Source organism: Copidosoma floridanum, unplaced genomic scaffold (genome assembly GCF_036245765.1).
Source record: "Copidosoma floridanum isolate Cflo_tuat_1 unplaced genomic scaffold, Cflo_Japanese_pri ptg000026l, whole genome shotgun sequence".
NCBI lineage: Eukaryota > Metazoa > Arthropoda > Insecta > Hymenoptera > Encyrtidae > Copidosoma > Copidosoma floridanum.
The window spans coordinates 4860595-4886199 of record NW_028321903.1 but is presented as its reverse complement, the minus strand read 5'-3'; the positions used below and the strand labels follow the sequence as shown (position 1 = coordinate 4886199).

The following is a 25605-nucleotide window of genomic DNA, read 5'->3' as shown; positions in this document are numbered from 1 at the left end:
TAAGTCTTTTGTTTAGTACAACTATTGTAAAAATCTCAAACCATATTTATAATAAACACTATCGTAACAATTAAAAAATCTACTTTAATAATTACTAAATTATTAAAACTAAAAGTAATAGCAGGTGTAGTTTCTGCAATAATGTATGAAAGAGCTCTAACTAAATTTCTGTACTTAATTTCATCACATGATGGCGCAGGTTCCAGTTTTCAATTTTGTTCCGTAGGAGTTACATATAATTCAGAATTTATAATATATTTCTTTGCTAGTATTTCAGTATAGTTTTTCTGATCCAACGTCATTCTTTCTTCGTTAATTTTGTAATTTATATTTATACTTAAATAAGTTTATATTTTCCCCGAATCTTTTTACTCCATCTTTTCAATAATGATTTTTTAACAGAATTCAAATTTTCATTATTTTTACAGCAGATTAATAAGTCATCCATAAAAAGTATTAGGTATACATGACCATTTTTATCATTTAAGATATATAAGGAAAAATCATTTCCGCTCCATTTAAATTTAAATTTTTAAAATAAATATCAAAACATTTGTACCAAACTCTCAGCGTACTCTTAGTCTATAAAATACTTTGTCCAGTTTAAATACCTTATCAGTTCCATCCTTATAATCTTGTGGCTATTTTACATATATATTAGATTTGACTTTACCGGTCAGAAACACTGTTTTAAATTTCATCTGTTCGGAAATTAAATTAATTTTACAATAAAAAAATAGTAAAACTTATAAAGTTTGCATTTTTGCAACTGTTGAATAAATATCAATAAAATCTTTTAGTTAATATCTTCTAACAACTTATCTAGCCTTAAAAATATCATAAACCTTTTTAGTATAAACCTTTTTTAAAATCTTAAGCTTTTTTTATCATTTGGTTTATTTACAGAGATCAAAGTCATATTTTTGTTTTAACAATACATTTTCTTATTCATTGTTTTTTTCAAATTTTCAAACTCATTACTATTCATCGCATCATTATAAATAACAGTTGTCTCAGCATTTGTATAATTTACATAAATAACATAACTAAATAAAATTTTGACCTCTGTATCTCTTTTTTTTCTCCTAGTTGACCATCTTAAATTCAAAATTTTATTTTCATCATTTCCGTTTGTATGCAAGTCACCATTTGTATTTTCCACTTTTTTTTCATTAAAACTAATTTTTACTACGTCATCTTCTTAAACCAATATAATATGTACCAACTTCGATGATATCAACGTGTCTAGCTACCATTATCTTATAATTTATCAGGACTCTATAACCAAAAGTTTCATAACTTAACAAAATGCCTAAAATGCTTTGTTATTCAATTTAAAATTTCTTTTTTTTCTCTAGCATTCTTACAAAAACTCTACCACAATAAATTTGTAATTTTTTATACGAGGCTGGACACCAAACATACTCTCAAAATGCGTTTTATTTTTTTTAACAGTATTAGTGATAATTTTATTTTTTACTTTTTTTTTTATAACCTGCTGTTTTAACTATTTCTGAACTAAATCTACTATGTACCCTTACCTTTTTTTATTAACATCTTGATAAATCCATAATATCCCTATTATACTTTTCTGCTGTTCTATTTAACACATGTACATAAAGTGGACACGGTTTAATAAATATACCTTTATCTCTTAAAATATTACTTGTATTATTATTAATATATCCCTTGCCATTATTGCAACATAACCTTTTCATTTTTTTTTCTGTCTTACTTTTAATTGAATGAACGTAATCAGCAAAACGGTTGTATACTTGATCTTTTGATTTAATACAGTAAGTTGATATATTAATGTTGAAAAAAGGGCATGTATGGAGGATATAGAGTGCTTGTATTGAAAGTGCCGCCATCTATGCATATGCACCTCTTGATACAATGATTTAGATATATCAACATTCGCTTGTATACTATTGGTCGTATGAATTTCTAATTTACCGACAAGCATTAGAGTCACATAACTACTTAATTTAATAAACTTTAGCTATTTTATTATATCCAACGATAAAAAACAAAAAATATTATTGACAGCTTAAGCCACTACTACTATGTGGTCCATTCATATAGTTATCTACAATTTCTGAAATATCTTTAGCCCTTGACCTTTTATTATAAAATGGCTAATTATGCATTATTTTCGTTAACAAATCCTACATTTTAAATAATCAGTTTCTAATGCCCTAGGTAAACCATCAAGCGTTGGCTTATCACACATTGTTTTTAAATAATTAAAATTTACGTGACCTAGTGTTCTATGTAATTTTTCCTAATCTATTAACTTACTCTTTGACATTGAATTTGATTCGATGTACAAAAATTCGCTTGTCATATAATAAATATTATTATTTTAATAGCCAACGGGACTGAATTTTCATTTTGATATAAAATCTTTGACTTATGTCCTATGGATAGAATTGTATTCGCTTTTGTTACTTTACCGTAATTTGTTAAATTTCTATCTATATCCTTAACAAACAAACAAAAATTTTAATTATATTCATTTTACTTTGACCATAAACATTAAACTTGTGCCTAATATTACCAACTTCAGTTGCTTTTAAAGAACGACCATCACTATTAAAATTTATAGGCTCTTTTAATTCAACAGATTCATAAAAATATTGATCATCATTTATAAAATGATCTGAGCTACCGCTATCAAGAAATCATTCAACCTTACTGGTTGCTACGTACCACCTGGCTTTCATTAATTATCGCTTTGTCTCGTTCTCGTATATTTTACCTTGAAGTGTCTATATTTTCAGCACTGGAACTGTTTTTGATTCCATCTGTCTTTTCTTATAATTCAAACATTTTTATTTTACTTTTCACGTATTTAACTGTTTGATCGGATTTTTTTAATACACCGATAAGCCACCAATATAACTTAACGAACGTGCAAGCAGTTTTATCATGTAACTCAATTTTTCTTTCTTAGTCACATTACACCAGCACTTTTTGAATCAATAATTAACACTTTAAACTCAGTAACAAATGCACTTGAATTTTAGAGTTTTTTAACTTTAATTTTTCTAATTTGTTTCTCACACAAATTAGTAGTGCAGTGGACTTCTTTGTGTACATTTCATCAAATTTCTACAGTATTTTGTACACCGTTTCTTTGTCTTTCGCAAACTGTAACTGAATATTCAAATTCTACTATATAATACATTGCTCACCTTCAAGTCCTTTTCGATCCACTTTTCTTTCTTATTCATCGTTACCCTGGATCGAGTCACTACTTCGTCACACTTTTTCAATTTTAAAGTAATCGTGATTCTTCTTTTGCACTACTTAAAATCTTCTGCAGCTAACACCGAAATTTTTACTTTATGCGACATTTTTGTTTCTTCTTTTTTGTTAAAATCTTCTAAAATCTTCTTTATCATGAGTACTTTTCTTGTTATTTTCACGAAACTTTTTCATAACTTTTTTATTAGTGTTGGATTGACACTGTCTTTTGATTTCATTAATGTTGGATTAACACTTTTACTTTATCCCTTAGTTGTTCATTGCACGGGCTGCCGAAGCAGTATGTGAAAATCAAAAAAGAGCAATAATAACCATGCTCAGCTACCATGTTAAATATATTCATTTGAGGTAGTGGATCCACAAATATTGCACTTTATGATATGTCAACATGTTTATTGACAATAACAACTTAGATTAAATTGGATTACAAAATACTTTCTCCTTGTACCGAGAGACCCGACGAGAGCGTACATGTGCGGCAACGGTTATGTTCAGTCTGCTCTCACTGTATTACTATACAAAGTACATAGACATATCATCCTGCACTTATAGTGTTTGTGCCACCCAATGGATATCGCTAGTTACATATATTATCTAATGTAAATTTACTCATATTTTAACACCTTTGTTTAAAAAAAGGAGAGTTTGTGGTGATGAAAAATAACATTCTCTTTTGGTTCTAATCTACAAGCTAAAAAAACTTATTTACCGTTACTAGCCATTACATCACACTTCAGTAATATTTTTCTAACGTTATCACTGACGAACTATGTAAGGTTCGTTTACTTCTATTATAAGAGAGAAGTTCATTAAAATCACAGCATACCTTCTGTTATTATACATCGTGTCAGCTGCACCGACAGAAAACCACGCGGAGTCAGCACTCATTTTGAAATCGCTGTATATTTTTTTCTATTGCACCTAGATAGGTCACATTTGGCCCAAAAATTCTTCGAAACTATATATTTTAAAAGTATGTACTTAGCAATATAAAGTTAAAAACTTTATCACTCAACTTTTGGAAAAGTGCGCATACAATTTCATGAAAAAAAGTAAATTTTTTAAAATCTACTATTCCTCAAAATGTTTAAATACTCATGGACCAGTTTCGTCGGTTTTTTATTTTCTGAGCCCCTTTGAGTGTGATTTGCTTCTTTATTTGTAGTAAGCAGAAAACACGAGTTTTACCTGGGATGTTATGCTGCACTTTCTACAAATCGTTGATAAATGTCATAATTTGACGCAGGAAGGTGAAAAATCACATGTCGACATCTCGTACGAAGACCAGCACAGTTCAGATTTTTAAATTTTATTTCAAATAGGAAAATCTGAACTGTGCTGATCTTCGTACGAGGCGTCGTATGCTAAACGAGACAAAACTAGACATCAACTCCCAGGATCTTGCCTCCCTTGCTTTCAGCTCGGGAGGGAATGCCATACTTTCGTTCATTGTGACGAAGTATACTATTAATAATCATAAGAAAAATAACGATCATAACAGTCACGATAGTAAAATCAAAAGACGTTTTTCCGAGCAATACAAAAAATTTCTGGAAATTTAGGAGTTGATTTTATGTTTTTTTGGGAATCCTTAGAAATCCTAAACGTAAACAAACTTAGCCTCAGAAAAAATAAGCCTGAAACACAAACAAGAGATGAATTTCCAGTAACTATTATCAACTCTGAACATAAACAAGCTTACCCTTTAGAAATAACGGTCTGCTAACGTGAAAATTGGGCAAACTCACAGAAAACAATAACTGATTCCAAGCGTAAATAAGCTGAGCTTTCAGTTAGTAACTTATACTTTCAAGGAAATGTTCAAAGAAAACTAAACGACAGCAACATTAAAATGAAAGAGGGGCATACGTGACATGCTATGACTCCTATGTTATGTAATAGAAAAGATTTTTTAGAAACTCCAAACATAAACAAGTTTGGTCATGAGTTAACGATTGCATATGAATGATTAAAAGGATTTATAAGAAAACAAAATGACAACAACAACAATAACAAAAACAGCAACAACAACAATAACAAAAGTAATAACAACCGCAACAACAACAATAACAAAAATAATAACAACCACAACAACAATCATGAGAATTCAAGGATAAATCCTGATAAATAAGTGGGCCACATGACATTTGAACCGTGACTATGTGAAATAAGTTTGGATCAGCAGCAGGTAGTTAAGTTAGAATTAGGATTATGTTTTAAGTGGAACTTGCAACGCTTTATTTTGACGTATTCCTCCAAAGCCCACAGCAAATAATACTTTGCAGTTGTACCGCGACCTATAAGGTTAGTTCTAGTGAGTTAACCCGTTCCTAAGCGTGTTCAAAAAACATGAACATTATTTCTTGGAAGCTATTTTCTAGACACCCCATTCAGTCACTGCTGATTGTGGTAATCTGAGGATCAAGGGTACCACAGACTGCCATTCCAGGATTCAGTTTCCCTTAAATTCCAGTGCCTTATCAAGTAACGGCCAGAACCATCCAGAGAATGAAGCGTACTATCGATATTTTCGTACTCTATAACTGAGACGTAGGTCATAACACCACATACTGCTGAATTTTTTGTTAACTATGCGTTAGGTACGTAACCACTTTTATGAGCTTTTCCGCATGTGTCCGAAAATGATATCAGTTAGTTCATAAGAAAATAAAAATTTGATAGAGTACACCAACTAAGAGTCTTATGCCTTACTCATAAGTCTACCAACAGTTCCGAGACGCAAAGTATTCGTGAATATTAAAACGTATTGAAAATAAGAACAGGTTAGAAATGTCTAAAAACGTTTGAAAAATCTATGATTTGATATATTCTAATTTTTTTTCGAAGAATAAGCTTACATTAAAAGAACACCAATGACTGTAAAAATCATGATTAACTAATGCCATTGTCCCGTTTTAATCCACGTAGCGGATGGCCGCAGTGTTTGAGACACTTCACTGTACATCAATTTATTAATTTCAGCGGCTCATAAAAAATCACCATACAACATGATAATACAAACCCGGTGCCGGTCATACAAGCGTATGCATAGTTAGCAAAATACATAACAAATTACAAAATCGCTATTTAAAATTCAAATCACGCAACATGAATAATTTTTATACTTTTCGATAAAAAAATTCTCAAAATCAAACAAACTAATACCTTTTATGAATATCTTGAACCATGTGCGATTATTTTTGACTAACATTATTAATGACTTTACAAAACGATTATCAATTTGTAATTCGTGTGGCTGCTATGATCCTTACAGTATGGTTGGATCAAATTTTAAAAATGGATTTTGTTAAGAACACTAAAAAATATAATACGACGGAAAATAAATTTTTTATTTTTCATTTTGACGGGAATTTTCCATAAAATTCAATTTTGCATCATAAATAAATCGATGTAAATCTGATGCTTTATAGTTTACCATATTGCAACTATTTTTGCTTCATCAACCATATTTTTACACGAGATTAAAAAATTTTTATAAAAGGTAAGAAACTTTATAATTCGTGGAGATCCAAAGTGTTTTTGTGATGTTGTCTGGCTATGACGAGTTACGTCGGAATACAAAAATTGTCGAACGCAAAAAATGTATACCTGCCACAACCAGGCCTAATCGATAGAAAAATAAAAAGTTTTAGAAGAAAAGTGACATTTGCGGCACAATTGGGACTTATCTATTGTGGGTTGCATGCATTTGAGACCGAAAGCTGGGTACAGACAAGGTAAAAAATTAATACCTGCCACCAATCTCACAAAAGTTAATTAACCATATATTTCGCGGAGATCGAAAGTGTTATCGTTATATAATTTTCCTATGACGAGTTACGTCAGAATACAAAAATTGCCTAATGCAAAAAATGTATATACCTGCTGCGACCGGACCCAATCAATAGAGAATAAAAAGTTTTTGTAAGCAGTTTTGGATGCAGTTGTAAAATTTGAACGAAAGCAAGGTAATTTATTCCCTTTATTAAATGTACAATTTGCCACTACCTTAGTTTATAATGTACATTATTGTGACAAAACGATAGGCTAAGTTGTGGCAGGTATTTTTATTGTAGGGGGGGTTAACTTTTTTTAGATTGAATGTTGAATGATGAATGAAATTGAATGATTGAATGTTGGATGGAAGATGAACCTCAATCGTGTCGGAAATGGCACTTCCGAAAACAAAGTTTTATTTTCTACGTTTTGGTCTAGGTTGCGGCTAATATATAGTATTAACAACATGGAGTTTCTAAAATGCTAACATAACTTTTAACAAAATAAAATACGACGAAAATATTTCGGATCTCTACGCATCATGAAATTTCTCAATTTCTAAAAGAGTTGCGGCTGGTTTTTAATTTTTGACCACCTTCGGGCCTCAGCTCTTGATCTAAGACGATGCAGAGATTTCGTTACAGTTGCAATGGATTGAAAATAAAAGTTTATACATCGTTTTCAACAAAAATAATTGTAAGTAACAGATATTAATATTTTGCAATCTTTAAAACACAAATACAGAGCAGTATTCTTCTAAACTTCTAGACACTTTGAGTCAGTTGGGTTGAAGTTTATAGTTCATGAACATTTTTGTTGACTTTTTTGCGTAAATTTAAGTTGTTGATCAGATCATTAGGTGATGATTTTTTTTTTTTTTTTTTTTTTTTTTTTTTGTAAAACGTTGAGCTTATTCATTGTAATTGCTGATAATTATTTCTTTACAAAAACTGTGCCAAAACTATCTAGGAAGTGTAAAAATTAAGAACGAAAATTTCAGCAAAAGTAGGACAAGTATTTTTCATGGTTAACGATTGCAACGTTACCCAGTACTTGGCTTTACATAAAAATATGAAGTATAACACGATACAGCGATGGTTGATAAAAACCAGGCTTTTATTAGATAAGCAATTGTACTCTCTTGTTACTTTATTGGTTGATAGAGTATTAGTAAAAACAAGAGAACCTTCTATTTGTTATATCTAGTCCATCTGTCAAGTCCATTAATAACATTCTTCAAAAAAGACCTATAAATGGAGACAAAGTCGTTAACTTTTATGTAATAGCGTTGCTAACTCATCCAAAAACCTAGGCATCATCCTCACAGATTTTCGTCAAAGAACTTTAACGATAATCTGTAAATATGAAATTCTTAAAAGGACTGAAGCAATACTGTAGAGATACTCTGACGGAATTCTTGAACTTTACCTGGTACTTTAAAGACTAACCAGGAAAAAGACCTACTAAGCTTCGTACCTCAATTCATTATTTTGCGTTCAAATATTTATAAAATTAATAAATTATAAGTTGAAATAATGCTGTTGGTAAAGTAGTTCTGATGTCATAAATGCCTCTGTTTATACTCCATAGAGTAAATCAATAAAATAAAATAATCAATAAACTTACAAGTCAAATTTCAGTTTCACGAAATTGATTCCCAATCAACTTAGCAAACTGGGAATCGATTTTCAGCAATCGGTTATTAGAACTAAAATGCGATTCCCGGGTGGAATCAGAATGGATTTTACCGTCCCTACAACGGATGACTGTAGTATAGTTGGCGGCCCACTGCACTGTTGCTTGTCTACGCATATCTGTCTCTTTCACTCGTATAGCATTAGACAGAAAAACATAACAATATTTTTTATTTAAAAGTTTTGAGTGGAACAAAACAAAAGTAAAAAGCTAAATCGGTAAGAAATTTTTTTAAATGAACTTCAAAAACTCAGTTAATGGTATTTAGCAAGGTTTTGTCATTTTTTACTATTTTGATCGTGATCTACGAGTTCAATAACGTATAGTATCAAAAGTATCCCATAGAGATTGAAATTGAGATTCAGTGGATTTTCGACCAGTCTAAACATGTCAGGGGTAATACTGCATAAAGGATAGTATTGGTAGTATTATAAATTAACTTTTTTTTTAGTATATGAGCTTATAGTATGGCGTTGGTCACTGAACTGGAAAAAAATCACGCAGTACTAATCCAATCTTTGAAAAACCGAAGTTCAAAGCTTTTTAAATCTGGCTTCAATTATTTTTGATGTGATAAAATCTCATATGAAAATAGTATATATTGTACAAATGTATTACAACAGAAGTTTTTTTTCATTATTCTTACATCAGTATTGTAATATATGCGTAATACGTAGGCAGTAACTTATTATAACAGACACTTTAAATTTGCGTTGGTATTGAAATGAGTCAGTCGCACGTTCAGTCGCACACTAGCCCCCGGGCTGTAAACGCTCAACCTTAAGCCTAGAGCTCTATGAATTTTCTTACTTACAATAATGTATGTATTTCAAGTTCATTAAACATTATATTATGTGGTTATTATTTGATACCAAGACATCACAAGTATCATCATTATATTTTTAATCGATTCAAATCGACGTCATTACGCACTACATAAATGTAAGCTATTTTAACAGTACTACATGGTGTTGAGATTTTTTATTGAAAGTTAATTAAAATTTCTTTAATTTACTGTAAACGATATCGATGAGTACAAAGTGCATTGTTGTATAATATCTTTTATGTGATACTGTTAGTTTTGAGGTTGTGCGGTATTGAATGTCATTACGTCTGGTTGTAATTAATTTTGAAAGTTTTCATTGAAAATTCAAAGATGAAATCAAAATGAACGATGAAAAAATTTTAATAAATACTGTATGGAAATAAGTGTAAAACACTTACTGATCCTTTGCCATTTGGACACCCAACTTTCTTCAGGACTCATTGCAGCAATCATTCTAGAACATTCAGAAACATTCATGTATTATTAAAGTCTTGAAATTCAAATTGATTTTAGGTGACACGAGTGTCATTCGTAGTAGTCATTATTAAAGTACGTATAGACCGAACAAATCCAATATCCTATCTATAGGCAGTAGCCAAAAATAGCAAAAAAAGAGACTGGTTTAGGAAGATCTACATTTACATGGCTAAATATATTTTTTCTATGGTATCTTACGAAATGTCTTTTTCAGCACTCGACAATATTGTTTTGGAAGACAAAATAGAAAGTTGCTTGCTCCAAGCCTCCTACTTGGCAGATTGATTCGGTAGCTGAAATGCCTACATTACATATTTATAACACCATGACAGACAATTCCATCATATTATACATGTGTCCTTTTTTAAAAGGCTTACAAGGTGTAGCCATGTTGAATTAGTGCGGAGCCATATTAAGAACACTTTTTAAAAGCATCTGAATGGCAGTTTGAGAAACAGTCTTTAAGTAAAATTCTGTGACAATAGTTTTATGCAAGGATGAAAACTAACCTTGAAACTAAAGTTGGATAAATATTACTTACACTCTTTGATTTCTGCGATAATAAGTGCATTATATCATATCAGTAATACTATATCAAAACAGTTCTTGGGTTGCCATTATTGGAGACCACAATCTGCATTCAGAACGCTTTTGAGCTGAAGAGAGTTGAGTGAAAGGTGTACAGAAAGTACGTTAAGTGTAATTTCGCTGGAATGTTGTTGCCTTTAAATTCGTACAGTAACTTAATAATTTATGAGATATCAACTGGTGATAAGTAAGAAGAAATAGTAATTCTTAACGAAATTACATTGCGCTCCTCAGAAACAAGTTATTCACTTTTTCCTAGAAAGGACACAATTCATTAAAAATTTATTTCGAAAATGTTGTTAAAAGGGTGACAAAAATAATGTCTATGACGAGTTGTATTTATAGTTTCGATTAATTCGACAATATTGAATGTCCAAGAAATTAGGAGCCTGTTTTTATAGTTGATTTTATTGTTTTTTACACCTATGCTTAATCACTGGAAGTATCTGTATTAAGGGGGCTCCTACGACTACTGCTGAGGTCAAAGACAAACAAAAAATAAAGTTTTGTTTTTCAATAAACAAATGTGTCTGAAAATCATTATGATATTTTTAATAACGTATGACCTCCCGGACACTATTCATTTATTTCCATCACAAATATCTCGCTAAAATGGTCCTTTATCCACAATTTTTAATACAGCATATTACAGAGGAAGACTTCATCTACAAAACGTATATATTCAGTCTGCTGGGACATTTAATTTAGGTTTATTATAAACGAAAACAAATTGTTTTTCACGCTGCCCTATAGGAACACGTGCTAATAGTTATAACTTTGAGCTCGGATTTCTCAAAATTTTGACCCATTCGAAATATAATTTAGACCACCATTAAATTCAGTAGACTTTTATTTACAAGAAATAATATATCTCTGTTTGGGGACTTTCGCGAAGGAGCCCCCTTAAATCGACTCCTAAAATGAATAATTTTTTACCGAATGGAATATTATCATCACATGTCATTTCAAGTTGTGTCCACCATTTCCAAAGCTTTTTCAGCGATGATTGAAGCTTCACCCCAAATAATTATTTATTTCTTGAAATTTTTTTTTTTTTATCAGTTTCGTATTCTAAAAAAAACTTTGAATGTTATTTAAATCAATGGTAATAAAAATGTTCTATGACTTTTTATCTGTTTGAAAATAAAATGAAAGTAATTTTAGTCCAAGCCATTGATATAACCTTTGTCTTTATTAACAAAAAATAAAATTTAATGTTTTGTACTACCATATTTTTCCAGAACCTTTTGGACATCAATAAAATACATTTTAGACTATTCATAATATCATTCAAAATTTTCTTTTGACTACTACTCAGTTTAACATATGAGTTTTTGAAATTTGTTTCTAAATTATTTACATTTTCATTGTCCTCAATATCTTGAGATGTTAAAGTTTCATTTGGTTCAAGTAATCCATAATCTTTACATGATTTTTCTTTAAATTAAAATATTTCATTTTAATGTAATGAAGCATTATTTTGCTTATCGTTTTTCAAGATCTTCAATAAAAAATTTTTAGGAATGATTCAAAAACAGTCTTACCACAAATGTCTGCAGACGTTAAAAACCACGCGAGAAATTTTTTCAGTTAATATGGCAACATCAGAGATTACAAAGAAGATTGCTGACTGCAATGCTACGGAGTGCGCCCACTTTTTTATACTGGTTCGAGCACACCGTTGTATTTAAGTGGCTGAACCAGGTGTACAATTTTTTTTTTATTTGAGAAGCATGGTAGGGGCATGCGCCTACAAGGAAAGGAGTGGATCTGTCTTAACCAAAAGTAGGACAATGAACGCTCAAAAGTAGAATACGTGCAATTCAAGCTTTTAAAAGTATAAAATATGAAATTTGATCTTTTAAAAGAATAATATCAAAAACTCTACTTTTCAAAAGTAGAAATATCGTATTTTCTACTTTTAACAGTAAAAATTTTGTTATTTCTACTTTTGAAAAATACAAATGAATATTTTCTACTTTCCAGAAGTTCTCTATTACATCTATACAGACAATGAAATTCGTTAAAAGTGAGTATTTACCTCAGGTAGTTGCAGGTATAACGACATTTATTAATTTACTTCACTTCATTAAAATAAAAAAGTAACAAAACTGTCAAGTAAAAAGTATATAGATGCCTTTTGACTGGAACGAGAATTAACAGGTTATGTCGACGTTGTTGTAGTTATCCCCAGTGTATACGACATATTATACTTTTGAAAAGTCTAAATTCTGAATTTTATACTTTTGAAAAGTATAAATTGTTATATCATACTTTTGAAAAGTACAATTTGATAATATTATACTTTCAAAAAAACCAAATTTTGATGTACACTTTTGGAAAGTATGAAAGACATAATTTCTACTTTTTGCAAGATGAAATGACGTGATCAATTCTTTTCAAAGAAGGAAAGAAATGTTCCTACTATTGAAAAGTAGGATTTTACGGTTTTCTACTTTTGTTTTATATAATTTCTACTTTTAAGCGTTCATTTTCCTACTTTGGTTAAGAGTGTATACTGAATGTGCGCCTGTGAGGAGAGGAGTGGAAATGTTGGCTATAGCTGTACAGCTGAGCACCTAACAAAAGCAAGCGACGACGACGACTGCTACAAGTCTTCCTCACTATTTGTACTTAAGCTATCCCTATAAATATGATATGATATTCAACAGACTTGCTTTAATCTTATGATTCAACATCTTAGAAGTTGAGGGGGCATAAGTAAAAAGTGAATAAAAAGTTTCAGCAGATGTTTATAACATAGTTTATAGTTTAATGTTTATAATATACTAATCTTTGGCAGCATAACGTTACAAGCTTCCTTAAATATTTAATATACTTTTGGGTCGTGTTTAACTAAATCTAAAGCAATAGCAGTATCTCTAAACGTACTTTAATGTATGTAATTAACTGTTTTCAAACTTTCGAAAGATTTAGCTCTGCTTGCCCGATTTAAAATTAATTTTAAAAAACGCTTAGAGTCGTTAGGTGACACAATATTCGGTCATCCTATTATTAAATTACATCTAACTCTTTTTCTTTTAACCTACGTTTTTAGCGTTGAACTAAAACAGTAATATTTTGGAATATTCACGTTTCTAACTTTTTCGCGAAACTATTTCTTTTATTTAATTTAAATCAAGCCGTTAATGCTGATAAATCTATAGTAGCAAGTGATTGATCACCGGATCATTGAAGTATTTTGTTAGTTTTTACTTATCTCTACCAAAAAATTTGTATTTTATCAAGTTAAACCATGAATTAAACAAATAATTTATTGGAACATCGGTCATAAGTATTGTAGACCCATCGAAAATATTAGTTTAACGTTTTATAATGCATCCACATGTACCCTGCTGATAGTAATTTTATAATCAAATATTAAACATATACACTGTTAAATATGTTATGAGTTCTACTAACAATTTAAGACAGAATTTGTAATCGTACATTTAAATCTTGTTATGTCATAAATAATTAAGAAATAGTAACGTAAATTTAAAAATATTTTTAAATTTCGAAATATTTTTAAATTTAATAAGAAAATTCATTGAAATCTTTTCAAAAGATATACATTGATTGTTAATTCAAAATTTTTTTGAATATTACAAAAATATTTACGAAGCGTTTACTATATTTTGATTTCTTTGTAAATTTAATGAAATTCTTTTGTTTTTTTTCTAGCACGTAACTTAATTAAAAGTAAAGCTAGCTTTTAAAATGGAATTTAAGATGGGTCAGTAAATTTAAGAAAATTCCTTAACTTTAAGATGGATTTGTTGAAGATGTGTTATAGATAAGCCTACATCTTCCCATAAATATATTTCAAGTGTGTAATAATTCCTCTCTCATTGACAATTGAGAATTGCGACGTATTTTGACAGTTTTCTGTTGAATATCAGTACATATAAGTAATGATATAAGTAGTAGTAGTAGAGGATACATTTTATCGGTACAAAAAAAATGAACTAATTTTATTGTTAACGTAATACTTTGACCTAAGCCATATGCACAAGTACGAAGCACACGGCATAACAAAAGCAGTTATACCTTATACCCCATGCAAATCATGGATTTAACCCAACCAATATTCCATTACACTTTTATGTTAGCACTTTTATTCACGTAATCAGTAAATAAAATTTCAAGCATCCATTACTCTGTAACCCAACGCACTTGCTTATCTGAATTTTTAAATTATATAAAAACTTAACGACACAGCGTGCTTTGAAGCTGTCCCTTACCAAATAAGGAATATACGTTTAATGAATTAACAAGTACTAACTTCTTATTAGATTGAAATAAAATCAAATATTCAAAAATATCAAGCCGTCATGGATAAGCTCTCGTATATACGATGAATATATGTAAGTTTTAACCTTCAACTTGAGTTGGATGTATTAGCTGAGATGGTAGCGGTAACATTTTCAGATACATTGAACTCAGGTTCAAGACCGATATTGGAATTTTTATTTTTTTTCAGTTCCAGTAACTTTTTATTTAAATAAAATTAAATAAACACGTCAATTATTATTTTGGCAATTGTTATTTTATACTTGAATTATCAAATTTGTTTTAAACGTGTAATATATTGATTACTCGCATGCGCTATAACTTTGCAATTGTTTTGTCGATAATATAATCATAAGTATGGTTTCTATACAAATTTTTCATAACTTCATCTTTGCAATGCAGGATAACAAACTGGATCCGTAGAAAGCATTGTTTATTGGTGAAATTTATTAAAAATTTGATGATGGATTGAAAATGGAATCAAAACAGAATTTAAATAGCTTAATAAGTAAAATTTAAAATACTCATCGAACTACTCAAAATTTTAAAGATTACAGATTTATACTTCGTTATTGAAATAATATTATGAAACTACCAAAAATTTATAATTTGTTTTAAAACAGTTATTAAAAGCACATCATTAATTTTGGATTGAGTTTATAATTTAAAAAGAAATTCAGTAGTTATTTGAAATTTTATTACTGAGATTTAGAATTTATGAAGAAGTTGAAAATTAATGTTTGTTTAAATTAAGAACTTCAATATTTTTCTTGATATTTTTTTCAATGGACTACTGAAAGTTACTATTATTTTGAGAAAATTTAAGTTTTACATTAATATTTTATTAAAATGGGATTGTAAAATTCAATCACGGAATTGTAAGAATACTTCAAATACATTTTCTTAAATATGCCTCCGAAATTTTTAACAGTATTCATGGGAAAAAAAATAGTAACCGGGAGGGGTCTCCGAGCCCCAAGTTGAAACGAAGTTCCATTCGCTTTTTGGTGGACGTTTGCTGTATATAGTCATAATGAATACGATGAAATATCAAGTTGACAGAGTTAAACCGAAAAATATACGATGAAATATATTTATCACGAGATAAATAAATAATTATAACTTAAATGATCTGGAATGTTCAAGTTAACAAAAAATGAACATTTAGAAATTATTCGTTTTATTTAATGTATAAAATTTAATAAAAACAATTAACAGTCACTATTTACTATAAAAATATAGGATAAAATAAGCAACAAACGAATCTTCCTCTCTTCAAAACTATTGATCACCCACAGCAACAAGTTGCAATGTTGTACAAATATAATTATTTAAGATAATTTTATAATGAATATCTTTAGAAATGACTTACTTTAATTCACCATTATATCTTCAACCTATAATAAATCATTTATACACTCCATTGTGTTAAAAAAAAAAGTTGAAGACGTACGAATGTTAAAGCAACGGAATAGATGAGCTGCGTTGTAGATACAATTATGCTATATATATGGTGTGAAGTATAAAAAAGCCAGAACTTATGCTTTTTCTTTTTAAAAAAAAACATTTTTCAAGTTAACGTTTTATGTTCTGTTGTTTGTTTATTAAAGAAAAACATAGATCCGGCTTAATTATGAGCCTGTGAAAGAATCGTGGTTGTTGACACCCTCAAAAGGTAAACATAAGTATGTGAACATGCTAAAAAATGTTGTACTTACTAATTGGTAAATGTTTTTTACGATGAAAAATGTCTTATATATATATATTAGTTGTAAGACCAACTTCAGTCTCCAACCTTCCTCCCCTCGACCCCCTTAAAATTTTTGAATATTTTTTGAACCTTCCCTCAAAATATAGCAAAAATCCTAACGTTTTTCTCTTATTTCAAATGAATGAAAATTATCCTACTTTTTCAGACCCCCCTCGCCCCTCCTCAAGCCCCCTCATAATTTTGAGGATCCCCTCTGGTCCCTTCTTAGGATACTTATTTATGATTCAACGATTTCTGACAAATCTCATTATATTTATTTAGCTATATTTATTTAGTTTTAAACACATTTAATTTATGTGTTAAACTTAATAACTGCGTAGACAAAGCCATTCTGTATTTAACTTACCAGTACATACTGAGATTCGAAGAAGAAGATACAATTTTTTTTTTTAATTTGAAATAATCAAAGTACAAATCATATTTTTGATTATATTCGTAAAGGAGAAGATAGAGCATTCTGTAAAATAACAACAACAAATACGAGTGATAAAGAAGACAATGAAGAAATTTTTTATGAAATATCAGAGTACGTAGTAAGTCACTATTTAATCTCTATGGAAGCAGCATGGCAATTGCAAAAGTTTTCTCTGTGTGGAAAATTCACAAAAAACAGTTTTTCAAGAAAATAAATATGTTTAAAGCTATAGATAATTTCGAAACAGCATTAACGGCTTGGTTTAAATTAAATAAAAGAGACAGTTTCGCAAAAAAAATAGATACGTGAATGTTCCAGAATATTACTGTTTCAATTAAACGCTAAAACATAGGTTTAAAAAAAGAAGTTAAACATAACTTAACAATTGGGCGACTAAATACAGTGTCGCCTAACGACTAAGCGTTTTTTAAAATTTATTTTAAATCGGGCAAGTAGAGCTAAATCTTTCGAAAGTTTGAAAACAGTTCATAACATACATTATAGTTCGTTTAAAGATACTGCTATTGCTTTAGGTTAAGTTGAACACGACTCACAAGTACATAAAGTATTTAAGGAAGCTTGTAACTTATGCTTTTAGAAATTAGTATATTATAAACATCAAACAACAAACTATAATATAAACATCTGCCGAAACTTTTTATTCACTATTTACTTATGCCCCCTCAATTTCTAAGATGTTGAATCATAAGATTAAAGCAAGTCTGTCGAATAGCATATTATATTTATAGGTATTTATTTGTAGGTTATGTGATGTATGTGCACTGCACTACGTCATTGACACTTATATGTGCGGGAAAGGTTCCATAATGAAAAGAGACACATGATATCTATGTGGTATAATGTATATAGATATATATATATATATATATATATATGTATAAGTATTGAATAGGTAAGTATTAGTACAGCGTTACGCATTGACAATAAGACGTACTGCCTCTTGGCTACACGCACTTGCTCTAGACTGTTCGTCTGGTTACGTCTGACTGACTATAGTACTCGAATAGTTGAGACGCTCGAAACGCTACGCATAAACACACTCATACACGCTACATGTATTGTCATTCGTACACACACTCATTCGCGTACGTTACATGTGTTGTAATACATCACAAGTTATATACACTTATTACCATAGAAAATTCTTTTAGCATTTTTGTAATTCTTTACTAAACGTGATATAATTTTTTCCAACAGTTTTCCCCTGCTTTTTAAATCTTTAGAAGATTCGTTGGAAGCGCACAGTCTTGTAAGGTAAAGTCACCTATTATGAAAAATTTCCAAAAGTGGCTCCTATTATGAAATCTCTATTGAAATAATTATTGTGTTTCAGTAAAAGAGTTAATTTCTATGTAAAAAAATTTTTTTTCAGTAGTTTATGTTTAATAATATGTAACGGTATTAAATTGGATCTCGAATTTAACTATTAAATACATTTTAAAAAATTTCAAAGTAACGCCTTTAAAAAATCTGAGCACAGGGGTGCGGAACCATTAAGTATTAGAGAATTTTTCAATCTTGTAAAAGTTGAATTAAAACTGTAAAAAAGGTTTCCTAATGTTAAAATTTTTTCAGTGAACGTTAATGCATATATAATTTGATATTTGTACACAATGTCATTAAATAAATTTTTTTATATTAAAAAAAACACGTATTTTATAATAGGTTACTCTTGTACCAAAATGATCCTACTTATGAAAAATCGATAACAAGCATTTCATAATTAAGAGGCCCCTGCATACCGACGTGAGCCTATTTTGAAAAAAAGAGATTTAAACATAATAAAGGTTATTAAAAGTCAAAAATAGTTGATAGCTGGTGTTCATAAAGACATCACACGCATATTTTTGACGCGAAACATCACAGGTATAAAAAAATAAGCGTTTATCGCACCTTCATACATTTCTAACCTAAAAATTTCTCAACTCATTGTTTACTTATAGGATACTTCTAAATTTTATTAGCACTGTGCTTCATTTTAGTAAAACAATACTTCATTAAAAGTAAATATGAAAATCAAGAGTACAGATAAAGACAAAAAAAGGACTGGTAAAAAGAAACAAGTGAAAGGATTAAAAAAGGCGACAAGCAGAATCAAAGAAACTGTCGTTGGTAAAGCTGAAAGAAATACAAAAAAAGTGAAGAAAGTTGTGAATAAAATAAAGCTACGAAGGAAAAGTTATTCTATGAATTCCCTGGAGCAAGCTATAAAAGCAGTGAATGAAGGACATACTTTTGTTAAATCAGCTAGTACTCATGGTATACCATCCACAACACTGTGGAGAAAACTGAAGAATCCAGAGTCTATCACTAAAAAAAGTGGACCTCCTACAGTTTTATCAGCTGAAGAGGAAAGTTCTATTGTTTCTTGGATAATACATAGAGCTGAGACTGGATCTCCAATAACGCAAACAGAGCTGCTTGATTCAATTCAGAAGTATGTCACTGATAAAGGTCTGCAAAGTGTATTCAAGAAAAATAATAGACCAGGAAACACTGGCTGAAAAATTTTAAATCAAAACATCCAAATCCAAGCATCAGGTCAGCACAGAATCTGACTTTATGCAGAGCTGCTGTTTAAGAAGAAGATTTGAAATCATGGTTTTGTAAGGTATAGAAGTTCCCGCAGAAAAAAGATCTGCTTGACTTAAAGACCTCTAGGGTTTTCAACTGTGATGAAAACAACATGCAGCTGTGTCCTAGTGCCAGTCAAGTGCTTGCTAAAAAAGGAGCAGCCAATGTATATAAAGTTACTCATGCGTCAGAAAAAGAGAGCCTTACTACTTTATTCATGTGTAGTGCTGATGGCACATTGGCACCACCCATGATTTTGTACAAGTACAAAGGAGATCTACCAGATGATATAATAGAGAAGTGTCTAAATGGATGGGCCATAGGGAAATCTGACTCAGGATGGATGACCAGCGCTACGTTTTTTGAGTATATCTCAAATGTCATGTATCCTTGGCTCAAAAAAGAAAACATTGAGTTGCCAGTAGTTATTTATATAGATGGGCATGCATCTCACGTTACTCTTCCTCTTCTGTATCGAGCATCAAATAGAGATTATTGCCTTGTTTCCAAATGCAACGCACATAATTCAGCCTCTTGATATAGCTTCCTTCCATCCTTTAAAAGTAGCTTGGAAAAAAGCTGTCAAATTATGGAAAGCTAAAAATAATAACAAAAGATTGAAGAAGGAAGATTTTGCTTGTGCTTTGGAACTAGCCATAAAGATTTTTGTAGGAAGCAAGGATGCTATAATTAGTGGTTTTGCTTCTGCTGGGTTAGTACCTTTTAATCCAGATGCTGTGGAATACAATACTTTAAACAAAAAAAGAAAAAAAAGTTGAAAAAGAAATAGATAATTCAGATTTTGTCAACTGCATAAGTCCACAAGATACTATGAATTCATTTTTTGAAAAGTATTTAACACCTGTCTTGCTATAGAAGTTTTTAGATTGTCGATCAAGTCAACTCTGGAGTGGCTCAAGTGAAAATCAAGGCTTCATTCAGTTTTGGCTTAACTGTCAGAGAGACTCTGGTAACTTGTCTTTTCAACACGTTTTTATTAGGTCACTTTTTTTGAATTTTAGTTTAATTCGTCCTTTTTTTATATTTAATTTAATTAACTTGTACTGTTTGCATTTATACACACAAAACTTCAGTATGTATATAAATTTATAGACAGAGTATAAAACTTGGACTTTCTAAAATCAAGTGACAACAATTTTTTATGTTTGAGTAAATTGATGAAATTATTCAGTTATTGGTAATGTACGCTGCAACGTTTTGAAATTTGATTCTAACAATAATATTTTTTGATTCCTGAATTTGATATTGAATGATTCCCATCTCGACTATCGTGTACTTGAGTGTTACATTGACGAGAGTGGTGCAGTAGTTCCAAATACAGATGAGGAAAATTTGATACACGATGAAAACAGTATTGAGCCTCAAGCTTCCTCTATAACAAACAATACGAATGAAACTGTATAAGGTTTCGTATTTATTGTACTTTATAAAATAAAGTAATTCTATTATATTCGTAAGTTTACTGATTCCACACTTTTCAAAATATGAAAGGATGTGATCTTGGTTTTCCTGAAGAAACTGTGTTATATGTAAATAACATACACAGTTCTTATAAAGTTGTATTAAATGATGCAAGTTCTTCAGAAACTACATTACCAGTCAATGACTCATATTGTTCAAATCAAGCTGCATTATTTGACGCTAGTTCTACAGAAACCCAATCAACTGAAGTGGGATCAGCTACTAGTACAGGTATAATAAAAACTAATGCATAAAACATTTTATTGATGTATTGACTCTTAATAAATAAATAATAAGATGTTTCTGTTGATTTAGAAGTGTTCAAAAACTCATTCAAATGTCCTACAGATTTTTTGCCAAAAAACTTAAAGACAAAACTTCAAAAAACTGGATAAAACAAGAAGTTCTTGTAGGAACTTCTGATGAATGGGTCAAAGCTGCACGGCAAAGGATGCAGAAAAATCTGAAAAAGCTGCCAAGATAAAACAACTAAGAGATGCCAAAAAACAATTAGATGCAGAAAAAAAAATTAGATGATGAGAAAAAAAAGATTAGACTTAGAAATGAAGGCTCTGCAATCAAAAAGAATAATAAAAAAAATTTAATTCCATTAGGTACCTTTTATGGTTTACTATTTCTTCACACTACTTTAAAAGTTAATTATTTATTGAAACTATCTTATTGTGATTCAAATATTATTTATATTTATTTTAAACTAAATAAAAACATAATTTAGCAACGCCTTTTTTTAATTCTCGCATTAAAAATGAGTGTTATTTTATTTTTACCTACGATTACCATGGATTATTTTCAATTGTTATACATTATACTTTTTTATTTATTTTATAAAAAAACTTAAGAAATAACGCGAGTTAGGTTAGTAACAAAGCGATTAATAGTATTATTAATCAGTTTTCATAATAGGAGCCTAAAGTCCTCTAGCTGTTTTCATACAGTATTTTTTAAATTGATTGTATTTGAAAAGTAAAAAATGCAAATAATAAACGACAACTTAGTGATTCCAAGGCTGTTTGGACTTTTATTATAAGTTTTACTAAATTATTGCTATTGTCAGTCAAAAAAAAAGTGCCTGAAATCCATTTCATAATAGGTGACTTTACTTTACTGGACAGCCTACATGTTGTTTGTATAGTATTAAGCCGTAATGTATTGCTTATAATTGTTCAGTTATGAAATATTAAAATATTAATTGAAACCACACCCTTCTAACGTAAGTATACTCATTCCAACGATAATTGAACTACCTTTGTACACAACATCGTTCCATAGAAGTATATTTATATTTTTAATTACATTATCTGCCATATGATTTTATAGAAGGATAACTTTATTTTTTCGTTTGTCTTGTTTCCTTTTTAATACACGACGGATTTTTCAGTACTTAAAGGTTGAGTAACATGAAACTCCTTGAGTATTGGCTGTCTGCATGGATCTACCGTGTAGGCAAAGATTTTTTCATAAATTTTCACTTCATAAAAATAAAAATATTAACTAGTCTATACGTGTATTATACGTGTAGACACATGCACGAACACTAAGGGTGCGTCCAAACGCAATGTAAATAAAGCGTGCAATGCAATAAAAGCAATGCTTTCCAGAGAAGAGGGGGGAATAGTATTGCTATTGCAGCCGAGAGCAATTGAATTTCGGGATTGAAAAAGTTTATAGGCAGGGTTAGCTAGGTGGTGTATAGTATCTGGTGTGACACACCTACACCCATTACTGTACGGGATCCAGACGAGAATACTAGTGTCTAGCGTAAGTCATACTATCAAAAGGTACATGATAACGACACGCCACCCTGTGGCTGAATATAATACGTCCATCATGCTTGAAAGCCTGGGTTCAGACAAAGCGTCAACAGCGCAGAAAAATATTAGCCAATCGGAGCTAATGTAGCTAATGCCAACTGCTGTGGTAAGTTAATAGTTCGCTGTGCCACGCCATTGCCGCTCTATCTGAACGCTGCCTTATGCAAAAATATTTTTACATATGTTTGTGACTCATGAGAAATATCCGATGTAAAGCAGGTTGGCGAGGTGCTTGGCGAACATACGCTGTAAGGATGAGCGATTTTGATCGATCTTAAAAAGATCAATTTTTCTTTTTTTTTTAAACAATCAATTTTTTTTGTCGATACCACCCACCCCCAACATGCGGGCCTGCTCGTGCTGGCACTTGGTTTGCGAAGATCGCTGTAATCATTTGCTGGCATAGACTCGAAATACGTGTGCAATGATCGCAGGCTCTGCTTCCACTAACCCCTAGGTGTTCGTTGCCACTACATTACGCACAGAATGCATGAACTTCAGGACAATGAAGCTTGCGACAAACTTTCAGTGAGCTAGTTTACGAATACATTTTCGACTGTATGCACACATACACTACAATCTGTGGGCCAGGCTTTTTTTTCTGCTGTTAAGAGCAAGCATAATACAGTGCCCTATTTTCTTTTAACTTTTTCGAAATCACTGCGTGACAGTTAGTAAAATCAGTATGCTCCTAAAAAAGATATTTGTCAAACATTTTCTTTTATATTTTCTACTTTTAATTACATAAAAAACATTTTTTATACTATTTTTTTCATTATTTTTTAATTTTCTACACGACTTCTAGGAGAAAATTTATTCTGAAAGCCTGAAAATTTATGTAATAATTATTATGTTTACAAATATTTTAGAAAGCTTGTGGATCATTCTAACAAAATTATAGCTCATTGTAATAAACGAATCATCAGGCACAATATTCTTCCCAAAAAAGTAAAACATAGCAAAAGTCTTTAATCAGTTTTTGTACCAATTACAACAAAAAAGTAAGAAAGCCAAATAAGGAAAGTACCCAGTAGTTGGACACTTTTAACAGTCGAAATTTTCCTGCTGATTTATAAAAAACTAACAAAAAATGATGTTAAAAAAAACCTTGCATTAATTATTTCAAATTCTTTTTATTCATTAGAAAAAAAAATATATCAGGTTAATAAACAGAGAAAAAATTAATATCAAAGAAAAATCATCAAGACCCAGTATATGGACCCCAGTGTCTAGGTACTGGGACCAACATACGACTTGGGACCAGTAGTAAGATATCCTATGTTAATTAATTGAAAAAGAGGTGAGGGTAGACCTAATTTCAAAATGCTTTCTCACATCGCTCAACTACTCAATGATTATAATCTTTTTCACTACATGGTATAGTTTTTGGTTATCTTTTAACTTTATTTTAGTTTTCAACAGTAACATTAACATGTTATATTCAGTAATAATCAATAATTTAAGTGTTTTTTACTGTTCAAGTACCAGGTATAGGAAAAATCTTATATTATCGAATGGAAGCTATTCTGGGATAGAGTTATTTGTATTTTTTGATGTATTTAACTCTGATAAACTCAATAAAAATTATAATAATATACATTTTGCGAGGTTCCTTCAGTTAGAAAATAACTTGAACGTTCTATGCCCAACTATAAATTATAATTTTCAGCGATTTTTTCCGTGTCCAAGTACACTCCTATTTTATGAAAAGGATCTATTTTTGGATAGTAATCTTACATACTTCGCATTTAAAACATATTTTTTTACGTCGAAGCGAAAAAGAGTTTTAAGGATAAATTTATTTATGAGGCATTATTATGCATCAATGGATTATAAATAAATTTTTTTTTCCTATTTTAAAACGTCTTCTATTCGAAAATGTTAATTATATTGGACTGTCCAACTACTGATGCTATTTTTATTTCTGTCCAACTACTGGGTACTTTACCTTATGAAAGATTTAACAATAATATACGTTATCTTCTCAGTTACTTGTTGTATAGGCATACACGTAGTGTAAAAGTTACAACTTCAATGTATGTTTTTGTAACAAACATTCTAAAGAAATAACCAAGTAGCCAGCTAACTTACTTATTACTAGCTGGCTTCGCTATTTGTTTGTCTCGCCAGCAGTTTTTGCAATTAATCTTCCTACCACAAATGTTCCTAAGCTTTGGGGATTATTTCATCATATTTCCATGAAGTGATGATAGAAATTTAATAAGGTTTGCCTCCTTTTTTTTTTTTTTTTTTTTTTTTTGTAGAGGGAGAGAAAATGCATAGAGGCACACCGCAGGGACAGCGGTAGTGTGGGACTTGGTGGATTTTTTTTATTAGACCACCCATGCCCACTAAACCCCCCCCCATGCCGCGTGGCTTTTGATCCACCCCGGAACCGCGTTAGCATTACTTCAGGGTGGAGCCACCAGGGAGAACATCGTATCTCACAGCCTTTGCGAGCAAGCTCACCACCAGTTGCTAGAGGTGCCAATCCTCTCAAGTCCTGAAAAGGACTCGGGGTCCCTGATGACCAGCACCCGTCTTCTAGCGCTTCATTGATGCGTCCACTTGCTGATGAGTATAA

The 25605-nt window shown here is 30.5% G+C and overlaps 1 protein-coding gene across 1 annotated transcript in view; it reads right to left on the bottom strand.

Moving 5' to 3' along the window:
- Positions 1–25605, bottom strand: part of spt4 (Transcription elongation factor subunit spt4) — an 81850-nt gene that overhangs the window by 37839 nt on the left and 18406 nt on the right. The window contains exon 3 of the mRNA XM_014354868.2: positions 9967–10022. Coding sequence (XP_014210354.1) covers positions 9967–10022 — 56 coding nt within the window. The remainder of the gene's footprint in view (positions 1–9966; positions 10023–25605) is intronic.